We start from the raw sequence: 25,585 nt of genomic DNA, 5'->3' as shown, positions 1-25,585 counted from the left end.
TGGCTAAGCAGCCAATCTGTTCGGCGTTGGGGCTGGGATGGACGTGGGAGCGACGAATCCGGGCAGAGAGGAGGAGGGGTTTCTGCAGGCAACAGCGAATCGTGAGGGAGGCGGGGCTATTCTTAGCCAACTGCTCCCAAGGGTTTGAGTGTCAGTTGACGGTGAAATACTGATGAAGAAGGTAAGAGGAGACGAGCCTGCGTTGGAAACCGGCCTTTCCCTGCTCGCCACCCAGGAGAAAGAGGCGTGGCCACGTCCACCCTAACCTCCAAGGGACCTTGATGTTACAAACTCAAGGGACCTATACCTCAAACAAACAAAAACCTTAAAGGAGGCGACCCTTCTAGCATCTATACACTAGGAAATGAGAGTTGGGGAAACTATGTTGGTGGACATGTCCGGGATCCCCGGCCTGCAGCGGGCCCACACTTACACATATAAACTCATCTGTGAGCAGATGTCAAGGTCCTTGCGTTGCATTGACACTTTAGTCTCAAATCTCACCTTACATTCCACCTGAGACACCTTTCCTGACCTTCTCAGTCCTTCTGTCACCTACTGTTTCTCCCTCTTCTGTGCTCTCTCTGTCTCTCTCCACATTTCACCTTAAGAAGTCATCAAAGCCCGACACCGGTGGCTCACGCCTGTAATCCTAGCTACTCAGGAGGCTGAATCTGGGGATCAGGGTTCAAAGGCAGCCCTGGCAGGAAAAGTCCGTGAGACTCTTATCTCCAATAAACCATGAGAAAACTGGAAGTGGCGCTGTGGCTCAAGTGATAGAGTGCTAGCCTTGAGCTGAAGAGCTGAGGGACAGCACCCAAGCCCAGTTCAAGCCCCACGACCAACAAAACAAAACAAACCACAGAAGTTATCAAGACCTTTTTATAAGCAAGCTAATATTTGTGAGCTATAATAGTATGTTATCGGACGGACTTGGTAACAGAGCTTTTAGTCATATGGTACAATGGAATGGAAGAGATATCTAGGAGTTTAAGGAAGATCTCACTTCTTCACCCATCTAATAAATGATTTTACTTTCATGAAATCTACAGCCCTTGCCTGTGTCATTTTCTCTCTTCAGGCCCAGGGTTTTTGTTTTCCCTATAGATGGGATGGTTTAGTTATTTTACTCATTATAAAAATACCTTATCCGGCTGGGAAGGTGGCTCAGTGGTAGAGTGCTTGCCTTGCATGCATGAGGCCCTGGGTTCGATTCCTCAGCACCACATAAGCAGAAAAAGCCAGAAGTGGGGCTGAGGCTCAAGTGGTAGAACACTAGCCTTCAGCTGAGGGACAGTGCCCAGGCCCAGAGTTCAAGACCCATAACCGACCAAAAAAAAAAAAAAAAAAAAAAACTTCTCTTAGCTGGGCACCGGTGGCTCACACATGTAATCCTAGCTACTTAGGAGGGTGAGATCTGAGGATCGTGGTCCAAAGCCAGCCCGGACAGGAAAGTCCGTGAGACTCTTATCTCCAATAAACCACTAGAAAGCTGGAAGTGGCTCTGTGGGTCAAGCAGTAGAGTGCTGGCCTTGAGCTGAAGAGCACAGGGACAGTGCCCAAGCCCAGAGTTCAAGTCCCATGACCGACCAAAAAAAAAGCAAAAACAAAAAATATCTTCTCTTGCAGGGTGTCAGTGGCTCATGCCTGTAATCCTAGCTACTCAGGAGGCTGAGATCTGAGGATCTGAGGATCCAGGTTCAAAGCCCACCCGGGCAGGAAAGTCTGCAAGACTCTTATCTCCAATAAAACACCAGAAAACCATAAGTGTCACTGTGGCTCAAGTGGTAGAGCACTAGCCTTGAGCTGAAGAGCTGAGGGACAGCCCCAGGCCCAGAGTTTAAGCCCCACAACTGACAAAAAAACAAAAACTAAAAAACCTTTCTCTTGGGCTGGGAAGGTGGCTCAGTGGTAGATTCCTTGCCTTGCATATATGAGGCCCTGGGTTTGATTCCTCAGCACCACATAAGCAGAAAAAGCCCAAAATGGTGCTGTGGCTCAAGTGGTAGAGCGCTAGCCTTGAGCTGAAGAACTGAGGGACAGTGTCCAGGCCCAGAGTTCAGATACCATGAACGACCCCCCCCCCCAAAAAAAAAAAAAAACCACCTCAGTTTTCTAGAAATGAGAACTGATTTTTGTTGATCATCTTTTTGGCTAGAAAAATGCCAGCCATAGTTTGTATAACTTAGAGGAATATCTGTTGATATTCTGTTTGAATATCTGTTTGCAGGTATTGGCTATAGAAAACGTGGAAAAACACAAAAGCAGAAAGATGAATATGATAATCTCATAAAACCATTATTGAGTTACACTTTGGTGTGATTTTAGGTGATCTTTACATGTTCCCATTTAGAAACCATTTTGAATGCTCAGATACTTTGCTTGCTAATCATTCCTAGGTTGAGTATCCAGGAGAAGATAATTTCTCACTTTTTAAAGTTTTAGCAAGGAATTATTTTAGAAATGGAAAAAGAGAGATATGTCCTGTTTCCTATAAAAGAAATGGGAGTTAGACTTACAGAAATTAGCTTCCATTAATTACATACAGGGAAATTTCACTGTTACATTTCCATACATGTGTACAATAAACTCTAACTTCTTCCATCAGTCCCAATGAAAGTTCTTGCTGAAATTGTGCAAAAGCTCTATATAGGTATAAAAAATAAATAATGAAGCCGGGTGCTGGTGGCTCATGCCTGTAATCCTAGCTACTGAGGAGGCTGAGATCTGAGGATCATGGTTCAAAGCCAGCCCCGGCAGAAAAGTCTGTGAGACTCTTATCTCCAATTAACCACTAAAAACCAGAAGTAATGCTGTGGCTCAAGTGGTAGAGCTTGCTTTGTACTGAACAGCTGAGGAACAGCGCCCAAGCCCAGAGTTCAAGCCCCACAATCGACAAAAAATAAAATAAAAAAACTAAATAATGAATAAAAAAGTGAAAATGTTGGTGAGCATGTGGGGAAATTGTAGTCCTCATACATTGCTGGTGGGGATGGACCAGTTGTTGTGGGAAAAAAGCTTGGTGATTGCTCACAAAAATTAAAAATAGAATTATCATATAACTGAGTGGGGTGCCGGTGGCTCATGCCTGTAATCCTACTCAGGAGGCTGAGATCTGAGGATCATGGTTAAAAGCCAGCCCCGGCAGGAAAGTCGGAGACTCTTATCTACAATAAAACACCAGAAAACCAGAAGTGGTGCTGTGGCTCAAGTAGTAGAGTGCTAGCCTTGAGCTGAAGAGCTGAGGGACAAGCATGCAGGCCCAGAGTTCAAGCCTCATGACCAACAAAAGAGAGAGAGAGAGAAAGAGAGAGAGAGAGGAAGAGGAAGAGGAAGAGGAAGAAGAAGAAGAAGAAGAGCATTATCACAGAACTCAGCAATTCTACTTTTTTTTTTGGTCCTAGAGCTTGAACTCTGGGCTGGGCCTGGGAGCTCTCTCAGCTCTTCAGCTTAATGCTAGCACTCTACCACTTGAGCCACAGCGCCACTTCTGGTTTTCTCATGGCTTATTGAAGATAAGAGTCTCCTGGACTTTCCTGCCTGGTTGGCTTTGAACCACAATCCTTAGATCTCAGCCTCCTGAGTAGCTGGGATTACAGGCTTGAGCCACCAGCACAAGCTTTTTTTGCTCAAGGCTAGCACTCTTATCATTTGTGCCACAGCATCAATTCTGGCTTTTTCTGTGTATGTGGTACTGAGGAATTGAACCTAGGGCTTCATGCATGCTAGGCAAGCACTCTACCACTAAGCCACATTCCCAGCCCTAAAATGGGGCTATCAACATGAATACACATGTATCTGAGCGGCAGTTTTCAATGGAGAGGAGTGGTAAGTACACATAGAATAGAATTGCTGGGGCTGGGAATGTGGCTTAGTGGTAGAGTGCTTGCCTAGCATGCATGAAGCCATGGGTTCCATTCCGCAGTACCACATACACAGAAAAAGCCAGAAGTGGTACTGTTGCTCAAGTGGTAGAGTACTAGCCTTGATCAAAAGAAGCTCAGAGACTGTGCCCAGGCCCTGAGTTCAAGCCCCAGGGCTGGCAAAAATAAATAAACAAAATAACCCTATTTCACAACAGGTAATAGGTAGAAATACCCAAATGTCAATCAACTGATGAATAGAATAAACATGCTACAGTAGAATACAATGCAGCCATAAAACTGAATTAATTCTAAAATATGCTCCACTCTGGATAAACTGATACATGAAAGGAATTAAACACAAAAGGTCACATATCCAATGATTACATGTTTGTAGAATATCCAGAATAGAAAAATTCAGACACTATACATTAGCTGTTTTAGGAACTTGGGTGCCAGATCTCCTTTTGAAGTGACTATTTTGGGAGAAGAGAGAGAGCCATGCACATTTTATGTTATTTGTATTTTGTGTGTGTGTGTGTGTGTCTGTGTGTGTGTGTGTGTTTTCCGTCCTGGACGTTGAACTCATTGTTTTGCATTTGCTAGGCAAGCGTCCCCTTACTTGTTAGGCAAGTTAACGCCCAGTCCATATGGTTTAAACTAAACAACAATGACAATAACCAAGAAAACTTGCAAACGGTGTTCCCAGGGGGCTGCGGGCCCTTTAAGCTCTGCTGAACTGGGGAGGCGGGGCCGCAGAGGCGGGCTTGTTAGGGTCACGTGAGGCCGCGCATGCGCCGAGCGGTCACGTGGCGGCTAGCCGGGGAAAATGGCGGCTTCGGGGGAAAGCGGGGCTTCGGGTGGCGGCGGCGGCAGCACGGAGGAAGCATTTATGACCTTCTACAGTGAGGTGAACACACCACGAGTACTAGTGGTCCCGGGACAACCCCCCTCGGGCCTGCTTTCCCCCTGGGCGGAGGCAGTAGGCCTGCAGGCCTGGACCGTTGGTCAGGCTCCGGCAGCCCGGCCTTTGGAGCAGCGGGGGCTGACGGTCTGTGCGCCCCACCCCCTGATGGCTGCAGGGGGTCCCCACATAACAAAGAGGGGTCTGGGCAGGGTGGGGGTGGAGGGGGACCCGGAGTGCGGCCGGCGGCGTGCCCCGCGGCGTCCCCGTCCGGGGAGTCGCGGGCTGCGGGCGGCCGGGCCCCTCCTGGGGATGACGGGAGTCCAAGCCCGTTCTTCCTCTGCACCGGAGCGCTCTCCTCGGTAGTGACCTGCGTGCTCCGGACGGCTCGTGCGCCGCGCCGCGCCGCGCCGACGCTCGCCACTGAGCTTCACGACCCGCCGGCCTTACCTCACCCGCGTCGGACCCACGGTGAACCTGGAAGGCGCCGCGGGGTGAAGCCCTTTGGGGGTCTCGCAGCGAGTTACGCCCGGTGTCACGTTAGGACGGGAAGCAAGCTTGCTCTCAGCCTTGCTTGCTGCGCGTGGCTCTACACGAGATAGGCGTTGCGGGAAATGAATAAAGTAACAGTAAAGTTCTGCATTTGGAGGCAGGCCCCTCACTCCGATTGATCCTCTGGCAGAGCAGTTACTCCTGACTTGGAGGGCTCGGACACTGTCCCTGAGCTTTTGCTCAAGCTAGCACTCTACCACTTGAGCCACAGCACCACTTCTGACTTTTTCTGTGTATGTATGTGTTACTGAGGAATCCAGGGCTTCATGCATGCCAGGCAAGCACTTACCACTAAGCCACATCCCCAGCCCCTGATTGGAATTTTATGAGGATATTACTTTTTTTTTTTTTTTTTGGTCGGTCGTGGCCTGAACTCTGGGCCTGGGCACTGTCCCTTAGCTGACTTGAGCCACAGCCCCACTTCTGGTTTTCTGAGTGATTTATTGGAGATAAGAGTCTCACAGACTTTTCCTACTCCGGCTGGCTTTGAACCGCGATCCTCAGATTTCAGCCTCCTGAGTGGCTAGGATTACAGCCCCCCGGAGGGTATTCCTTTTGCAGATCATCAGTGTCCGTGTCTGTGAAAGGAGAGAGTTAGTGTACGAGTTGTTTTTTGTTTTTAATAATTAGGGCTAATTTATAAGAAAGTTTTTTTTAAAGGAAAAACAATAATGTAGCAACAGCTTCTCTCCTAGACTTAAATCGGGGCCAATGATGGGAATCTCTTTAAGTGATTATGGTTTTGAAGAATGGATGTGAGCTGTGTCCACTTGAGCTCACCAGGCTGTGAGCTACTTAGAACTAATAGAATCCTGACTTTTTCATCTTTTTTATCTGCTTGTAACAGTGCTTGCTACATGGTATTTTCATAGTATTAAATTTAAAGGGGAATAATTAGTGCATCCTATGTAGTCTACTCTTTTGCAATTATCCCTTGAAAGTGTTGGTACTCTGGTACTCAAGTTTATTGGCTTCTAATGACTCAGCAGTTATAGTTGAACTTATTTTTACTTACCTTTTTTTTGGTGTGTGTGTGTCAATACTGGGGCTTGATGTTTCACTTGGCCTTTTCACTCAAGGCTGACACTCTGCTACTTGAGCCACATCTTCACTTCTGGCTTTTTGGTGGTTAATTGAAGATGAATTTCCTGGATTTTTCTGCCCAGCTGACTTCCAACCTTGGTCCTCATATCTCAGCTCCTAGGATTGCAGGCATAAGCCACCAATGCACAGATCCATCTTTTATTTTATTTTATTTTATTGTCAGTCCTGGGGCTTGAACTCTGGGCCTGGGCACTGCCCTCAGCTCTTCAGCTCAAGGCTAGCGCTCTACCACTTGAGCTACAGCTCCACTTCTGGGTTTTCTGGTAGTTTATTGGAGATAAGAGTCTCATGGACTTTTCCTGCCTGGGCTGGCTTTGATCTGTGATCCTCAGATCTCAGCCTCCTGAGTAGCTAGGATTACAGGCCCGGCTTCCATCTTTTCATGAAAACACACACACTTTTTTTTTTTTTTGGTTGGTTGTGGGACTTGAACTCTGGGCCTGTGGGATATGCCTGAGCTCTTCAGCTCAAGGCTAGAGCTCTACCACTTCAGCTATAGTACCATTAATAGGAGATAAGAGTCTCAGGGACTTTCCTGCAGGGGCTAGCTTAGAACCAAAATCCTCAGATCTCAGTCTTCTGAGTAGCTAGGATTACTGACAGGAGCTACCGGTGCCTGGCTTCAACCTTTTTTGAATTGGGAGAAAGTTCCTAAGTAAGACTTCAGTCAGGGCTGGGACGGTGGCTCAGTTGTAGAGCGCTTGCCTTGCATGCATGAGGCCCTGGGTTTGATTCCCCAGCACCACATAAGCAAAAAGAAAAAAGCCGGAAGTGGCACTGTGGCTCAAGTGGTAGAGCGCTAGCCTTGAGCTGAAGAGCTGAGGGACAGCGCCCAGGCCCAGAGTTCAGGCCTCATGACCGGACCTCCCCCCCCCCCCAAAAAAAAAAAAAGACGTCAGTCATTACTGGACCAATGTTTATTGAGCACTTATAATGTTTTCCTGTGGGAAGTGGCGTTGTAGCTCAACTGGTAGAGCGCTCGCCTTGAGCTGAAGAGCTGAGGGACAGTGCCCAGGCCCAGAGTTCAAGCCCCAAGACTGACCAAAAAAAAAAGAAATGTACTCGTTAAGCCGGGCGCTGGTGGCTCACACCTGTAATCCTAAGAGTCTCATGGACCTTCCTACCTGGACTGGTCTTGAACTGTGATCCTCAGATCTCAGTTTCTTGAGTAGCTAGGATTACAGATGTGAGCCATTAGCACCCAGCCTGATCTGTTGATGTCTACTCGGGATAAAAATTCTAGGTTGCAATTTAGATAATGAAGACTGTGGATGTAGCTCTATGATAGAACACTTGTCTAATATGCTCAAGATCTGCAAACAAAACAAAAGGAAACAATAATGAAATTAGGTAATTGTGCACGTCAGTTAATTTCTTTCAATCTGGTAATGAGGATTGAGCCCAGAGCCTTGCACATGTTAGGCAAGTGATTTATTAGCAGTGAGCTATGTTCCCAAAGTCAGGTAATTTTTTTTTTTTTTTTTTTTTTCTAGTTGTAGAGCTTGAACTCTGGGCCTGGGTGCTGAGCTCTTCAGTTCAAGGCAAGCACTCTACCACTTGAGCCACACCACCACTTCTGTTTTTCTGGTGGTTTATTGGAGATAAGAGTCTCAGACTTGGACTTTCTTGTCTGGGCTGGCTTTTTTTTTTTTGTTGGTTGTGGGGGCTGAATTCTGGGCCTGGACTCTGTCTCTCAGCTCTTCAGCTCAAGGCTAGGGCCCTACCACTTGAGCCACAGCACCATTTCCAGCTTTTTTTCTGCTTATGTGGTGCTGAGGAATCAAACCCAGGGCCTCATGCATACGAGGCAAGCACTCTACCACTGAGCCAACTTCCCAGCCCAGGCCGGCTTTGAACTGTGATCCTCAGATCTGAGGCACCTGAGTAGCTAGGATTATAGGCATGAGCCACCAGTGTCTGGCTAGTCAATTTCTTTAGACCTAATTTTCTTATGGAGACAGTAGTAATACCTACCAGATAGGATTTTTTTTTTGGGTCTGGTTGTGGGCCTGAACTCTGGGCCTGGGCGCTGTCCCTCAGCTCTTCAGCTCAAGGCTAGTGCTCTACCACTTGAGCCACATCGCCTCTTCCGGCTTTTTTCCTTTTTGCTTATGTGGTGCTGGGGAATCTAACCCAGGGCCTCGTGCATAAAAGGCAAGTGCTCTACCACTGAGCCACCTTCCCAGCCCCGCCAGATAGGATTTTTGAGGTGAATAAATATATGTAAAGTTTTTAGATTATTAAAACTCATCAAATGGGTAACTTTAGTATTTCCCAAATATTTATATTTTTCACATGAGAGATACAAATAATTATTTGCTGAACATGTCCATTAGTAGTATTAGACATTTAGTTTATTATTCAGCTTCACCTAATGATGTTTTTAATCCTCTTAATTTTAGGTAAAACAAATAGAGAAGAGGGATTCCGTTCTAACATCTAAAAATCAGATTGAAAGGTTGACCCGGCCTGGCTCATCTTACTTCAATTTGAACCCATTTGAGGTGAGTTAGTTGTTATTATAACACCCTGATGGACACCTTTCATGTCTGCAGGGAAATTTATATTAGAACACATAACTAATGGGCATCAGTTGGAATTGAGAAAAATTGTAGACAAAAATAATGGAAGTTGGGGCTGGGAAGGTGGCTCAGTGGTAGAGTGCTTACCCTGCATTCATGAGGCCTTGGGTTTGATTCCTTAGCACCACATAAATAGAAAAATCTGGAAGTGGCGCTGTGGCTCAAGTGGTAGAGCACTATCCTTGAACTGAAAAGCTGAGGGACAGTGCCCAGGGTCAGAGTTCAGGCCCCATGACCGACAAAAAAAAAAAAAGGAATTTGTATAGTAAGCATTTGGTCTTTGAAGTTGGTTTTGTGAGCCTAGTTGGAAAGGAAGTATGAGTGTCAGTGGCTCATGCCTATAATCTTAACTATGCAGGAGGCTGAGATCTGAGGGTCATAGTTAAAAGCTAGCCTGGACAGGAAAGTCTGGGACTCGGATTTCTAACCTGCAAAAAGTTGAAAGTGGAGGTGTGGCTCAATAGAGCACCAACCTTGAGAACAAACTTAGGGAAGCCAGTTGCTGGTGGCTCACATATGAAATCTAGCTACTCAGAGGCTGAGATCTGAAGATCATGGTTCCAAGCCAGCCCAGGCAGTTAAGTCCATGATATTTTTTTTTTTGTCAGTCATGGGTCTTGAACTATGGGCCTGAGCGCTGTCCCTGAGCTCTTCAGCTCAAGGTGAGTGCTCTACCACTTGAGCTACAGGGTCACTTTTGGTTTTCTGGTGGTTTATTGGCAATAGGAGTCTCACTTTCCTGCTCGGGGCTGGCTTTGAACCTCGATCCTCAGATATCAGCCTCCTGAGTAGCTAGGATTACAGGCGTGAGCCACCCACGCCCCCAGCAAGACTTTTTTTTGTCGGTCGTGGGGCTTGAACTCTGGGCCTGGGCATTGTTTCTCAGCTCTCAGCTCAAGACAGTGTTCTACCACTTGAGCTACAGCGCCACTTCCAGATTTTTCTATTTATGTGGTGCTGAAGAATCGAACCATTGTGCCACTTCTGGTTTTCTGGTAGATAATTGGAGAGATGAGTTTTACGGACTTTCCTGTTCAGGCTGTCTTTTTTTTTTTGTTGGTCCTGGTGCTTGAACTCAGGGCCTGGGCACTGTCCCTGGCTTCTGTTGCTCAAGGCTAGCACTCTACCACTTGAGCTACAGCACTACTTCTAGCTTTTTCTGTGTATATGGTACTGAGGAATTAAATCCAGGGCTTCATGCATGCAAGGCAAGCACTCTACCACTGAGCTATCTTCCCAGCTATCAGACTGTCTTTGAAATGTGAGTCTCAGATCTCAGCCTTTGAAATGTGATTCTCAGATCTCAGCCTCCTGAGTAGGTAGGATATTTCTTACAGTTTTTATCTTGATTTTTTTCAGGTTCTTCAGATTGATCCTGAAGTAACAGATGAAGAAATAAAAAAGAGGTTTCGGCAGGTGCAGTATTGTTTCCTTGTAATAGAGTTGAACCTCTTGATAATTTGTGAAGCATATGATTTTTTTAGGACTTGGTACTTTGGGGCTACAGTCTAACCTCATATCCCAACGTAAGGCTAAGTAATTAAAACCTAATACTGACATAAAATGTCAAGTAACTTAATTACATAGCTTTCTTGTGGAGAGTGGCTTTTATATTCAATAGAATCTCTCTAGTCTTTTGATTAAAGCACCCAAAAAAAAAAACCCACACACACAAAAAAAATCTTCATTTCTTTCTGGCCCAGCCATCTCGTGTGTGTGTGTGTGTGTGTGTGTGTGTGTGTGTATTTTTTGTGTGTGCTGGGCCTGGATTTGAACTCGGGGTGTGTGTGTGTGTGTGTGTGTGTATTTTTTGTGTGTGCTGGGCCTGGGCTTGAACTCGGTGTGTGTGTGTATTTTTTTTGTGTGTGCTGGGCCTGGGCTTGAACTCGGGGTGTGTGTGTGTGTGTGTGTGTATTTTTTTTGTGTGTGTGCTGGGCCTGGGCTTGAACTCAGGGCTTAAGTTCTATACCTGAGCTTTTTGTACTCAGTGTTGGTGCTATACCACTTGAGTCATAGCTCTACTTCTGGCTTTTTGGTGGTTAATTAGATATAAGAATTTAAAAGCTGGGTACCGGTGGCTCACTCCTATAATACTAGCTACTCAGGAGACTGAGATCTGAGGATTGCAGTTTAAAGCCAGCCCCGCAGGAAAGCTGGTGAAATTCTTTTTTTTTTTTTTGTCTTTTTTGGTACTTGGGATTGAACCCAGGATATTGCACTTGCTAGGCAAGCGCTTTGCCACTGAGCTACATCCCAGCCCATGAAATTCTTATCTCCAATAAACCACCAGAAAACTGGAAATGGCTCTGTGGCTGAAGTGGTAGAATGCTAACCTTGAGCAGCTCCCAGGCCCATGACCAACAACAACAACAAAAAGAATTTCACAGATTCTTTTTTTGCATGTGCTGGCTTTGAACCATGATCCTTAGATCTCAGCCTTCTGAGTAGCTGAGATTATAGGTGTGAGGTACTGGTCCCTGTTTTTTTCTTTTTTCTTTTCTTTTTTTTTGGTCGGTTGTGGGGCTTGAACTCTGGGCCTGGACGCTGTCCCTCAGCTCTTCAGCTCAAGGCCAGCGCTCTACCGATGAGCACCATTCCCGGTTTTCTGGTGGTTTATTGAAGATAGGAGTCTCATGGTCTTTCCTGCCCAGGCTGGCTTTGAACTGTGATCCTCAGGTCTCAGCCTCCTGAGTAGCTAGGATTACAGGCTTGAGACACCTGGGCAGGCTTTCTTTTTTTTTTTTTTTTTCTTTGCCAGTCCTGGGGCTTGAACTCATGGACTGAGCACTGCCCTTGAGCCTCTTTGTGCCCAAGGCTAGCATTCTACCACTTGCGCCACAGTGCTACTTCTGGCTTTTTTTGTTTATGTGGTGCTGAGGAGTTGAACCCAGGGCCTGGTGCATGCGTGGGAAGCACTCTTACCACTCAGCCACCTTCTCAGCCTGGCTTTTTGCTGGTTAATTGGAGATAATCTTGGGGACTTTCTGCCCAAACTACCTTGAAATTATGATCTTCCAGATCTCAGCCTTCTGAGTAGCCATGATTCCAGGCAAGAGGCACTGACATTTTTCTTTCTTTTCTCTCCCTTTCTCCTTCTATTATTCTTTCTTTCTTTCTTTCTTTTTTTTGTCGGTCGTTGGGCTTAAACTCAGGGCCTAGATGCTGTGCCAGGGCTTTTCTACTCAAGGCTAGCACTCTACCACTTTGAGCCAGAGCTGCACTTCCAGTTTTTCTGGTGGTTAGTTGGCTATAAGAGTCTCATGGATGGGCTGGGAAGGTGGCTCAGTGGTAGAGCGCTTGCCTTGCATGCCAGAGGCCCTGGGTTCGATTCCTCAGCACCACATAAGCAAAAAAAAAAAAAAAAAGAGTCTCATGGAGCCTGGTGCGGGCAGATCACTCCCGTAATCCTAGCTACTCAGGAGGATGAGATCTGAGGATCAAAATTCAAAGCCAGCCAGGACAGGAACGTCTGTGAGACTCTTATCTCCAATAAACCACTCAGAAAACCAGAAGTGGCACCAAGGCTCAAGTGGTAGAGTGCTTGCCTTAAGCTGAAGTGCTGAGGGACAGCACCCAGGCCCAGAGTTCAAGCCCCCTGACTGACCAAAAAAAAAAAGAAAAAAGAAAAAAAAAGAACCTCATGGATTTCTTGCCTGGACTGATTTCAAACCATAATCCTCAAGTCTCAGTCTCCCGAGTAGCTAGGATTATGGTCGTGAGCCACCATTCCCCTGGCTTTTCTTTATTTTATCAGACAGATTTTTTTTTTTTTTTGTCAGTTGTGGGGCTTGAACTCTGGGCTTGGGCACAGTCTCTGCACTCTTCAGCTCAAGGCGGGCACTCTACTGTGTGAGCCACAGCACCACTTCTGTTTTTCTGTTGGTTTATTGGAGATAAGAGTCTCAGGGCAGGGCTGGGAAGGTGGCTCAGTGGTAGAGCACTTGCCTTGCATGCTCAAGGCCCTGGGTTCGATTCCTCAGCACCACATAACCAAAAAGAAAAAAGCCGGAAGTGGCTCAAGTGGTAGAGTGCTATCCTTGAGCTGAAGAGCTGAGGGACAGTGCCCAGGCCCAGAGTTCAGGCCCCACGACCAGACCCAAAAAAAAAAAAAAAGAGTCTCAGGGCCTTTCTTGCCCGGGCTGGCTTTGAACCATGATCCTCAGATTTCAGCCTCCTGGGTAGCTAGGATTACAGGCGTGAGCCACAGCACCTGGCTCAGACAGAATTTTATTATGTAGCCCAAGCTAGCCTCAAACTGACAACCTTCCTGCTTATGTGTCCTTTTTCCAAGTATTGGATTGCACGTGTGAGCCCATGCTGGTCTATTTGTTTTTTTATTTTTTTATTCAAGTTTCATTGTGTAGCAGGTTGGCCTTTTTTTTTTTTTTTGGTCGGTCGTGGGGCTTGAACTCTGGGCCTCGCTTGAACCACAGCACCACTTCCGGTTTTCTAGTACTTTATTGGAGATAAGAGTCTCAGGGAGCCGGGTGCTGGTGGCTCATGCCTGTAATCCTAGCTACTCAGGAGGCTGAGATCTGAGGATCGCGGTTCAAAAGCCAGCCCAGGCAGGAGAGACCTCGAGACTCCTATCTCCAATAAACCACCAGAAAACCGGAAGTGGTGCTGTAGCTCAAGTGGTAGAGCGCTCGCCTTGAGCTGAAGAGCTGAGGGACAGTGCCCAGGCCCAGAGTTCAAGCCCCACGACCGACCAAAAAAAAAAAAAAAAGAGTCTCAGGGACTGTCCTGCCTGAGTTGGCTTTGAACCAGGATCCTCAGATCTCAGCCTCCTGAGTAGCTAGGATTACAGGAGGTGTGAGCCACCCCCCCCCACCCCACCCCCCCCCCACCCCCCGCTTTTTTTTTTTTTTTTAAACCGCATAGTACCACTTCTGGTTTTTTGTTTTTTAGTTTTTTTTTTTTTTTTTTTTTTTTTTGAGATCAGAGTCTCATGGACTTTCCTGCCTGGGTTGGCTTTCTGCTTTTGGAACTCTTAATTCTCTTGCTTTAGCCTCAAGTACAGGCATTTACTACCATTCCTAGCTCTGTATTTTGTATTTTAATAGATCCTGAATTCAAACCCCAATACTACCAAAAAAAAAAATAATGTGAGAATAATATGAATACTTTTTTCAGTCATCCACATCTAAGAAACATCATTAAGGGGCTGGGAAGGTGGCTTAGTTTTAGAGTGCCTGCCTAGCTGCATGAAGCTGTGAGTTCCAATTCCTCAGTTCCATATAGACAGAAAAGCCTGAAATGCCACTGTGGCTCACGTGGTAGAGTGTTAGCCTTGAGCAAAAGAAGCTCAGGGACAGTGCCCAGGCCCTGAGTACAAGCCCCAAAGCTGGCCGAAAAAAAAAAACAAAACAAAAACATTAACAATTGATGAATCTGACTTTTTTTTTTTACTTTTTGTTTGACTTTTTTTTTTTTAATCGCAGTTATCAATCTTGGTGCATCCTGACAAAAATCAAGATGATGCTGACAGAGCACAAAAGGCTTTTGAAGGTATTTGTAAATTGACCTCCTTTTAAGGAATGTATTTTGAATGCTAGGGACTCACTGTTCCATTACCTAGATGAAGCAAAGAATGGTCATGCAGAAGATCTGAATTTCAGTATAACAGTTGGTTAAACAGAAAGAATGTTGCTGTGTAAGAAGTAGATCTGGGGGACTGGGTTGTAGCTCTATGATGGAACACTTGTCTGGCATGCATGACATCTGGATTTGATGCCCAATACTGCAAAAAAAAGAAAAAAAAAGTAGGTTTTTACGTTGTTCAATTTTTATGTGCCATAAGGTCTTTTTTTCCCTTTTAACATAAAGAAAAATTGGAAATAATAAATCTACAGGTAGTAGATTTAGTTCTGAGTGTATAATTTTTTCCATGGTTTTCAAGGTCATTGCTATTGTTGTATGTTTTTCTAAAAAAAAAAAATTAGCTTAACAAGTGTAAATAATAAAGTAGGGAATGCTTTTAAACAGGGCAAGCCTATCACGCTGCCTGAGTATAGTTCAGACTTTCAGAGGGTGTTTGCAGAAACAGTTAATTTCGATGTTTTGCATTAGCCGTGGACAAAGCTTACAAGTTGCTACTGGATCAGGAACAAAAGAAGAGGGCCCTGGATGTAATTCAGGCAGGAAAAGAATACGTGGAACACACTGTAAGTATTTATAGTACTGCCGTGTTTACAGGAAGTACCAGCAGGCCTTGGGCACCTTGTAGAAGGGTAAATGTAATAGTACCATATGCCAGTGTAACTGTGGCCTCCACCACTTAGCTGTGGTGGGCGTGACTAGTGTTTGTGTAGAGCTCAGCAGGAGGAGTGGCCAGAACACTGCTCCCTTTATCCCTGCCAGTCCTGTGTTAGGACTGAGTGCCATCGTGCTCCTCTCAGCACAGGTCACCATGAAAATGGAGCTCTGTGGTTTTCTTGGCAAACGTTTTGGAATATAAGGTTGAGAAAGATTGGAGAGGGGATATGAGTAAACCACAAAAATAAAAATTAGGGCTGGGAAAGACCCAACATTTATAGATGGTGTTTTGTTTTTTGCTCATAGGGGAATTACATAAATATCTTAAAGGGTGGGAAATGACTTTTTTGGGGAGGAAAGATTTTGTGTGTGTGTGTGTGTGTGTTGCTTTTTTTTTTGTCGGTCGTGGGGCTTGAACTCTGGGCTTGGGCATTATCCCTCAGCTCTTCAGCTCAGGGCGTGCGCTCTACTTCTTGAGCCACAGCGCCACTTCCGGTTTTCCATTTTCTAGTAGTTTATTGGAGATAAGAGTCTCACGGACTTTCTTGCCAGGGCTGGCTTTGAACTGCGATCCTCAGATCTCAGCCTTCTGAGTAGCTAGGATTACAGGCGTGAGCCACCAGCGTCTGGCTTTGTGTGTTGCTTTTTGAGACCAGGTTTTTTCTATGTGTATAGGCTAGTCTTGAATTTGTGACCCTTTTGACTTAGTCTCCTGACTGTAGGGATTACAGAAGTGTTCTAGCATAACTAGCTAGGAAGCTGTCTATTTTAGTTTTTTCACTTGTGGAGCCAAGAATCTCAAGGCCATTTATAAGAGCTGTTTTAATGGTGAGTGAATGTAGATACCACCTTTCTTTTCAAGATCTATGGAGTCTGAAATAGAAATTTATAACTAAAAATAATAGTGATGAATCAGGTTAGAAAATGAGTAAACACAGGAAGGAGAGGGCCATACTGTGTCTTGGTAGTTGTACAGAAATGGCATTTGGCACAGTCCTTGTCTGGTAGAAACAGGAAAATTCATGACAGATTTCTTAAGTTGTGGTGTTTTGCTTACAAGAATGTCATGCTTCTACATCTTGACCACAAGATGGCAGCAGAGCCTTTCTAAATTTGGAAAGTACTTGGCGCTTTGATTGTGTAATAGATTCTTCAATGGAGTAGTGTCAATCTTGTGTGAATGGTTATATTTATTTTGTAACCTCAGTAGTGGCCAACGTGATAAAAATGTCGGTTAACATGATGTTAAAATTTTTTTATTTCAGGGAGTTTCACAATGAAAATGATCAAGAATACAGTTGTAGAAATGTCCAAAAAACATTAATTATACTTACTGTCACAAAGTTTGTAGCCTCTTCTAAAACTTGATAAATATATTTTCTTTGCTATAGGGATGTAACCACAGTCGAGAAAGATAAATGAGTAATCTGTTAACTGCATCTCAGGCTGTTTGGATCTGGCTTGGGGATAAGCCCCACCACTGCTTCCTTCTCCTTCTTCCCGGGAGAGTGGGCTATAGATGAGGTTAGACGAAGGCCCAGCACCCATGCTTCCTACTTTCCCTGGGTTGCATTGCTGGGTTGTTTATTTTCCTTTGGGGGTTGGAGCGCAACAAACTTTCGTTATGCTTGTACTTACAGAAAGTGTGCATATCATGTGTGTGCAAAGTGTGAGTGCTCATCTTTTGATGAAAAAAATTCTTTTTAGGTGAAAGAGCGGAAAAAACAATTAAAGAAGGAGGGAAAACCTACAAACGTGGAGGAGGATGACCCTGAGCTGGTGAGTAAAATAAGAGAAACCACTTTTCCTTGTGTAATCTGATCTCTTTGCTTGCTGGGTCAAAGAGAGTCCTAAAGAATGAGGAGTACAGGCTGGAAACATGTAAGTGGATGCATTGCAGTCATAAATTGGCATATTGAATTGGAACCCATTTGTGTAACTACTTAAAGATAACAAAAAATACAAACAAATATATTTATCATTTTCTTTCTTTTTGTAGTACTGGGGTTTGAATTCTGCTTGCTTGTTAAGCTACCACTTGAGCCACATCTCCAGCCCTACTTTTTGCTGGTTATGTTAGAGTCCAGTAAACTCTTCTGCCTGAACTGGCCTTTGAGTTACAATCTTCAGATCTCAGCCTCTTGAATAGTTAGGATTAATTTTTTTTTTTTTTTTGTCACTTGTGGGCTTGAACTCAGGGCCTGGGCGCTGTCCTGGAGCTTTTTCACTTTGAGCCATAGCACCACTTTCGGTTTTCTGAGTCCTAGGGCTTGAATTCAGGGTTTACCCTGGGATCTGTCCCTGAGTTCCTTTTTTTTTGTTGGTCATGGGACCTGAACTCTGAGCCTGGGCGCTGTCCTTCAGCTCTTGAGCTCAAGGCAAGCACTCTTCCACTTGAGCCACAGTACCACTTCCGGTTTTCTGGTGGATTATTGGAGATAAGAGTCTCATGGAAGCCGGGCGCCAGTGACTCATGCCTGTAATCCTAGCTACTCGGAGGCTGAGATCTGAGGATGGAGGTTCAAAGCCAGCAGGGGCAGGAAAGACTATGAGACTTCTATCTCCAATAAACTACCAGAAAACCAGAAGTGGTGCTGTAGCTCAAGTGGTAGAGCGCTGGCCTTGAGCTGAAGAGCTGAGGCATAGTGCCCAGGCCCAGAGTTCAAGCCCCACGACCGACCAAAAAAAAAAAAAAAAAGAGTCTTGTGGACTTTCCTGCCCAGGCTGGCTTTGAACCGTGATCCTCAGATTTCAGCCTTCTGAGTAGCTAGGATTACAGTCATGAGCCGCTGGCACCTGGCTCGGACATCATTCTTTGCTCGGGTATCTCTGCTTTCAGTACATAGGCCCTGCTCTGCCTGAGTAGTGGATTCTTTTCTTTCTTTCTTTTTTTTTTAATTGTGAAAATACCACACAGAGGGGTTACAATTACATGAGCAAGATAATGAGTGCATTTCTTTTTTTTTTTTTAATATATTTTTATTGTGAAAATACTGTACACAGGGGTTACAATTACGTGGGTAAGATAATGAGCACATTTCTTATCAAGCATTGTACTTGTTTTCCCTTCCGGTCCCTTCGTATCCCCCCTCCCCCCCCGCCCTTCCCCCCCCTCGCCCTTCCCCCCCCCCCCCCCAAAGTTGTAAAGTTCGTTTTTCGACATAACGATTTGTACATCTCGTTGCTTGAGTACATTTTTTTTTTTTTTGTGTCTGGTCATGGGGCCTGAACTCTGGGCCTGGGCACTGTCCCTCAGCTCTTCAGCTCAAGGCTAGCGCTCTACCAGTTGAGCCACAAGCCACTTCGGGCTTTTTTTTTTTCTTACGTGGTGCTGAGGAATCGAACCCAGGGCCTCAGGCATGCAAGGCAAGGATCTACCACTGAGCCACCTTCCCAGCCCTTGAGTACATTTCTTATCAAGCATGTTGCCTCCTCCTTTGTTTCCCCTTCCCATCCCTTCCCATACTCCCTGTCCTCCCCCCCCTCCCCCCCCCGCCCCCCTGGATTATTTTCTGTACTCTCATGTATATGTAACTTCTAGGGAGGAAAAGTTCTAAAGATAAAATGAGAAGATAATCTGTATCTAGATTTTTTTTTTTTTTTGGCCAGTCATGGGGGCTGAACTCTGGGTCTGGGCGCTGTCCCTCAGCTCTTCAGCTCTAGGCTAGCGCTCTACCACTTGAGCCACAGTGCCACTTCTAGCCTTTTCTGTGTATGTGGTACTGAGGAATCAAGCCCAGGGCTTCATGCATGCTAGGCAAACACTCTGCCACTAAGACATGTTCTCAGCCCCATAATCTATATTCTTAACTTTAGAAAGAATTAAAGCTAGTGGTAGGGCTAGGGATGTAGCTCAGCTTTGTAGTGGAGCACTTACCCTAGGTTTGATGCCCAGGACTATTAAAAAAAAAAAAAAAGTAGAACCTAGCAACTAACAAGGCTCTGTTTCTTCTGTGTTGCTTGTTCCTGTTAATTAGTACATAGAATTTGAACTAAAGTCTATATAGCTGTGACTCAAATGGTGGAGATGTGTTCTCTCTCCTAGAGGAAGAAATAGAAGAAGAGAGGGAGGGAGAGAAGGAGGGAGGCTGGGAGGCTGCTGGTATGGAAGCTCTGTAGCATGTCCTGTCCAGTCCCTGTGACTTCAACAAGGACTCCTCACCGCCCCCTAGCGCCCAGTACACTAGAAGAAGGAAGAAAGAAGGGCCATGGAGCCATTTCCTCCAGGAGCATCCCAGAGTCATCTGTATCAATTTCTCCTGGGGAAACTTCAATTTCCTGGCCACACGTAGCTGCAGGATGCCTTGGAAAGTAGTGGTTGTGTCCTATAGGACTGGAGATTACCGTGGAGGGGACAGTTAGGTTTGCCACAGTGGGTACTTTGCTTAGATGAAGCTGCTAGTTGGGACTCAGCAGATAAAATGTCTTAAAACCAAGTATTTTGGCTGGGAATGTGGCTTAACAGTAGAGTGCTTGCCTAGCATGCATGAAGCCCTGGGTTCCATTCCTCAGTACCACATAAACAGAAAAGGCTGGAAGTGACGCTGTGGCTCAAGGGGTAGAGCGCTATCTTGAGCACAGAGAGGTTCAAGAACAGTGCCCAGGTTCTGAGTTCAAGATCCGGGACTGGCCAAAAATTACCCCACAAAAAAACGAAAAACAAATATTTTGAAATATTTGAAAATATTTTGTCTGTTTACAAGACTGAGATCTGAGGATTGTTGTTTGAAGCCAATCCTACAGACAAATATTTACCTCCATTTAACCAGCAAAAAGCTAGGAGTAGAGATATGGTTCAAGTTACAGAGTGCTGGTCTTGAGTGAAAAAGCCAAGCTAGAACTTCAGGCCCAGAGTTCAAGCCTCTGGACCAGCTGTGAGTGAAAAAGCCAAGCATGAATCCAGAGTTCAAGCCCTGATACTGGCATATAAACAATGAAGTGGAGATGAAAGAGAGTACTTTTTTTTTTCTTTTTCTTTTTCTTTTTTTGTGCCAGTTCTGGAGCTTGAACTCGGGCCCTGAGCACTGTATCTCAGCTCTTCAGCTCAAGTTGAATGCTCTACCACTTGAGCCACAGCGTCACTTCCAGTTTTCTGTGGTTAATTGGAGATTAGAGTCTCGTGGACTTTCCTGCCCGGGCTGGCTTTGAACTCTGATCCTCAGATCTCAGCCTCCTGAGTAGCTAGGATTACAGATGTGAGCCACTGGCATCTGGCCTGTCCCTCAACTTTTGTGCTCAAGGCTAGTGCTCTGCCACTTTGAGCCACAGTTCCATTTTTAAGCTTTTTGGGGATAGTTAATTGGAAATAAGAGTGTCATGGACTAGGTGCCAGTGGCTCATGCCTGTAAACCTAGCAATTTAGGAGGCTGAGATCTGAGGTTCACCTTTTGAAGCCAGCCTTGGCAGAAAAGTTTATGAGACTCTTATCACCAATAAACTACCCACAAAAAGCCAGAAGTGGCACTGTAGCTCAAGTGGTAGAGCATTAGCCTTGAGCACAAAGAGGCTCAGTGACAGTGCCCAGGCCCTAAGTTCAAGCCCCAGGACTAGCAAAAGAAAAAAAACAAAAAGAGTGTCATGGAATTTCTGGCTGGCTGGCTTTGAACCACAATCCTCAGTAGCCTAGGATAAAGGTATGAGCCACCAGCACCTGGCTGAATTTTTTTTTTCTTTTCACCAGAACTAGGTTCCTGCGTGCCATTTATGTGGGAGAAGCTAGAGCTAGTGAGCGAGTGGGTCATTAAGTGGTCTTTAGTGAAGAATATTTTCTTCTGCTTTTGTCTTGGGCTTTCAAGTTCAAATTCAAGTACTTAATTCAAAGTTGCATGCAAATATTTTCTTTTGTTCTTAATTTTCTTATAGTTCAAACAGGCAGTATACAAACAGACCATGAAACTCTTTGCTGAGCTGGAAATTAAAAGGAAAGAGAGAGAAGCCAAAGAGATGCACGAAAGGTACACATCTGTATATTACTCTATCTAATTACCTACTGTGGGTCTCTGGGGGTTTCCCTAATGAAGAAATTAGATGGTATGTCATGGAAGAAACTTAAGTTATCTGAAAGAGTTGAGCTTTTAAATACCTGGGTAAGAAGTTTATTTGAGTTTTGGGAAATACTAAATGTATCTGCCCTTAGGGAGTTTATTTATACTCATGAGTGCCATGTAATCTGAATTTCTGGGCCCTAACCTTTTGTGAGACTTCTACTTGCAGCTTTGGTGAATAGTATTGCATAATGAATCACTTAGAAAATATTATTGTTCCCTTGGTAGTATTTCCCTTGATCAGAGAAAATGAATCTAGTGTGTGGGTGTTGCTAAAGTCCTTGCGTACTTGCCTCAGGGCTCAAGTTCAATCCCTAGTCCCATTACAAAATAAAAGAGACAAAAGAAATACTGAGTTTAGTTTACTTCATTTCTGTATTCTGTATTATTTTTGTTGTTGTTTTGCAGCGCTTAGGTTTGAACTCAGGGCCTTGTATTTGCTTGCTCAGCTGGTACTCTACCACTTGAGACACACCTCCAACTTTGCTTTTTGCTAATTGTTTTGGAGTCTTTATCTGCTTGCTTAGGCTTTGAACCTTGATCTCAGTCTTCTGAGTAGCTATGATTTTAGGCATGAGCCACTGGTACTCAACTATATTTTGTACACTGACTGGTATTTAGCAATAAATAGATTTTCCTAGTTGAGTTAGTATGCAGCCTTCCTACTTGTACTTTGCTTTGTTGCTGAGGATACTGGTGGGTTAGTGACACTGGGTCTGGTCATCAAGTGAGATGGCATCCCATATACTTCTTTTTTGGTGCCAGTTCGTGGGGTGTGAACTCTCAGGGCCTCGTGCTATATTGCTTAGCCTTTTCATTCAAGGCTAGCACTCTACCACTTGACACACAGCTCCCCCATACTTTTTTTTTGTCGGTCATGGGGCTTGAACTCTGGGCCTGGGTGCTGTTCCTCAGCTCTTCAGCTCAAGGCGAGCGCTCTACCTCTTGAGCCACAGTGCCACTTCCAGTTTTCTAGTGGTTTATTGGAGATAAGAGTCTCACAGATTTTCCTGCCAGGGCTGGCTTTGAACTGCAATCCTCAGATCTCAGCCTCCTGAGTAGCTGGGATTACAGGCGTGAGCAACTGGTGCCCAGCTAGCTCCATACTTTTTTTTATATGCCAAGTTGGCCTTCACCTGTGATTCCCCTAAGCTTTACTTCCCAAGTAGCTGGGATTATAGGCTGAAACTACTATGCCAAATTTTATTTATTTATTTTTGTTTGTTTTTGCCAGTCCTGGGGCTTAAACTTAGGGGCGAGGCACTGTCCCTGAGTTTCTTTTGCTTAAGACTAGCACTCTACCACTTGAGCCACATTGGCACTTGCTGGCTTTTTCTGTTTATGTAGTTCTGAGGAATTGAACCCAGGGCTTCATGCATGCTAGCAGGCATTCTACCACTATGCCACATTCCCAGCCCTATTTATATTTTTTTCTGACAATATTAGGGTTTAAACTAAGGGCTACATGCTTTCTAGTAGGTGTTCTATAGCTGAGCCACACGTCAGCTCTTTTCTTCACTGGTATTTTTGAGGTAGGGTCTAACTTCCTGCCCAGGTACATGCCAGAATAACAATTTATTATTTTGTATTTTTTTGTTGGTTGTGGGGCTTGAACTCTGGGTCTGGGTGCTGTCCCTCAGCTCTTCAACTCAAGCCGAGTGCTCTACCACTTGAGCCATAGTGCCACTTCTGGTTTTCTGGTAATTAACTGAAGATAAAGAGTTTCATGGACTTTCCTGCCCAGGCTGGCTTTGAACTGTGATCCTGAGATCTCAGCCTCCTGAGTAGCTAGGTTTACAGGCGTGAGCCACTGGCTCCTGGCTTGAATTAGCAATTCTGCTTCGGTCTCCCAAGTGCTGGGATTACACGTTTGTCCCACTATGTCTTCCATTGAACTTTACATTGTTTGTTCTGTGGGAACATATCTTTATAGCTAACACAGTCTCTGTGATATAGAGATAATAAAGCTTGCTTTTTCTCCTAGGAAACGACAAAGGGAAGAGGAAATTGAAGCTCAAGAAAAAGCGAAACGAGAAAGGGAATGGCAGAAAAATTTTGAGGTAAATTGGCAAGGTGGCCAGGGATTCTTCCTCAGAACAAGAGTATTGGTGCTAGGCTTTCCCAAGGTTGGCGGGGCAGAGAGAGGAAAACAGGACTTGCAGCAGAATGGGACTATAGAGGCTGCACCTGAGCCTGCTTCCATCTTCTGTAGACTCCCTTGCCCTGGCAAGAATTTCCTGTGAGGATCCTAGACCCAAATGGTATAGGAATTTTTTTTGGGGGGGCGGGGAGGTCTGGTTGTGGGGCCTGAACTCTGGGCCTGGGTGCTGTCCCTCAGTTCTTCAGCTCAAGGCTAGCGCTCTACCACTTGAGCCACAGCACCACTTCCAGCTTTTTTCTTTTTGCTTATGTGGTGCTGAGGAATCGAACCCAGGGCCTCATGCATGCAAGGCAAGCGCTCTACCACTGAGCCACCTTCCCAGCCCTGGTATAGGAATTGTGGGGAACAACTGCACACTTGATTCAGAAGTAAACTAGTAGCAGTCTCCTTAGAGGACTTCTAGTAGAAACTGAGGCTTTTTTCTTTCTTTTCTTTTCTTTCTTTTTTAATGTGGTACTGAGGCATTAAACTTAGAGCTTTGTGTTTGCTTAGGTGGGCACTCTGGAAGTTTACTTTTTTTTCTCCCCTCGGTTGTGGGGCTTGAATTCTGGGCCTGGGCGCTGTCCCTCAGCACTTCAGCTCAAGGCTAGCGTCCTACCACTTGAGTCATAGCACCACTTCTGGTTTTCTGGTGGCTTATTGGAATAAGAGTCTCACGGAGTTTTCCTGCCTGTCCTGGCTTTGAACTGTGGTCTTCAGATCTTAGCCTCCTGAGTAGCTAGGATTACAGGCATGAGCCACCAGTGCCCAGCTCTAGCAAACTTTTCTGTCTAGGCTGGCCTTTAACCATAATCCTTCAGATTTCAGCCTCAGTGGCTGAGATTACAAGCATAAGCCACTAGTATCTAGCTCACAGCTGGCTTTGGACCATCCATCCAACTTTCCAGACACGGGAAGTGTAGTGGAAAGAGCAGCTATCCTGCTGGCTAGCTGTCTGACTGAGAAAATGATTTAATTTCTTTGAACCTCATTATTCTGTCCTTTGGAAATGCTTATTGCAGTAAACATACCCTCTAGCCAGCTTTTCATGAAAGTTAGAAATAACATAGTAGGGTTAGGGTTAGAGATGTAGCTCACTTGCCTAGTACGTAAAAGGTTCAGGAGTTGATCCCCAGTACCACAAAGCAAACAAAAGGAGTACTGTGTGCTAAACATCTAGTCTAGAGGTGTCCAGCAGATGTTGTAGTATTTCTCATTTTATTCCCTTTCAAACTGTGTTTGAGAGGTGATGTTAAACATCCCTGAAGCCGGGCGCTGGTGGCTCACGCCTGTAATCCTAGCTACTCAGGAGGCTAAGATCTGAGGATCGCAGTTCAAAGCCAGCCCAGGCAGGAGAGATCGTGAGACTCCTATCTCCAATAAACCACCAGAAAACTGGAAGTGGCGCTGTAGCTCAAGTGGTAGAGCGCTCACCTTGAGCTGAAGAGCTGAGGGACAGCGCCCAGGCCCAGAGTTCAAGCCCTACGACTGACCAAAAAAAAAAAAAAAAACCATCCCTGAGCACCTGGAGGTAGGAGAACAGCTCTGCTCTGCTCTTGGAATGTTCCAGAGCACAGAACTGGGCGGGATTTATAGAGTGGGTAGATGGCCTTTCCACTTGTTAACCAGCCTCATCTCAAACTTCTTTTGTTCTTTGTTGTCTTTCTTAGGAAAGTCGAGATGGTCGGGTGGACAGCTGGAGAAACTTCCAAGCAAATACAAAGGGGAAGAAAGAGAAGAAAAATCGGACCTTCCTGAGACCACCAAAAGTAAAAATGGAGCAGCGTGAATGACCACCGGGCCCTGCCCCCCGCCCTGGCGCTTCCTTCCTGCTTTGAAGGACTCATTCCTCCCTCTCCCTACATTAGAGTAGCATTTGCTTCTTAGTCCATTTTGTTTTCAATACAGTTTATTACCGATCAGAGTAATTCTTTTGTACATTGAAAAGAGGGCTTGGTTTTAACACCTCCCCTCCCTCCCCTCCCCCTCAGAGCACGCGGGACGGGAAGTGCCATGCCACCGCTGGCGCTGCCTTTTCCTCCACGGCCTGTAACCTAATATTTTGTACTTCACCCAATTGTGATGGCTAGAAAGTTCATGTATAGTTTCTGGAAATCATCCAATTAAACATACTGCTTACA

General features: G+C 45.3%; 1 protein-coding gene across 1 annotated transcript; it reads left to right on the top strand.

Moving 5' to 3' along the window:
• Window positions 1-4,664: 4,664 nt before the first annotated feature.
• Dnajc8 (DnaJ heat shock protein family (Hsp40) member C8) lies at window positions 4,665-25,585 on the top strand. The gene is made up of 9 exons (XM_042688493.1): window positions 4,665-4,773; window positions 8,826-8,927; window positions 10,365-10,421; window positions 14,447-14,513; window positions 15,075-15,169; window positions 16,968-17,039; window positions 21,123-21,214; window positions 23,289-23,364; window positions 25,115-25,585. The coding sequence occupies exons 1-9, from the start codon at window positions 4,693-4,695 to the stop codon at window positions 25,235-25,237; spliced, it is 765 nt and encodes a 254-aa protein (XP_042544427.1). The 5' UTR covers window positions 4,665-4,692; the 3' UTR covers window positions 25,238-25,585.

The sequence above is a fragment of the Dipodomys spectabilis genome, unplaced genomic scaffold, assembly GCF_019054845.1.
Source record: "Dipodomys spectabilis isolate Male_0828 unplaced genomic scaffold, ASM1905484v1 ptg000118l, whole genome shotgun sequence".
Taxonomy (NCBI): Eukaryota; Metazoa; Chordata; class Mammalia; order Rodentia; family Heteromyidae; genus Dipodomys; species Dipodomys spectabilis.
Note: the sequence above shows the minus strand (reverse complement) of the source record. Positions and strands in the feature narration are given on the sequence as shown.

Coding starts and splice junctions, on each gene's coding strand:
- Dnajc8 (XM_042688493.1), top strand. CDS start 4,693: ATGGCGGCTTCGGGGGAAAGCGGGGCTTCGGGTGGCGGCGGCGGCAGC. Junction 17,040..21,122: donor AGGAGGATGACCCTGAGCTG/GTGAGTAAAATA, acceptor ATTTTCTTATAG/TTCAAACAGGCAGTATACAA. Junction 23,365..25,114: donor AATGGCAGAAAAATTTTGAG/GTAAATTGGCAA, acceptor TGTCTTTCTTAG/GAAAGTCGAGATGGTCGGGT.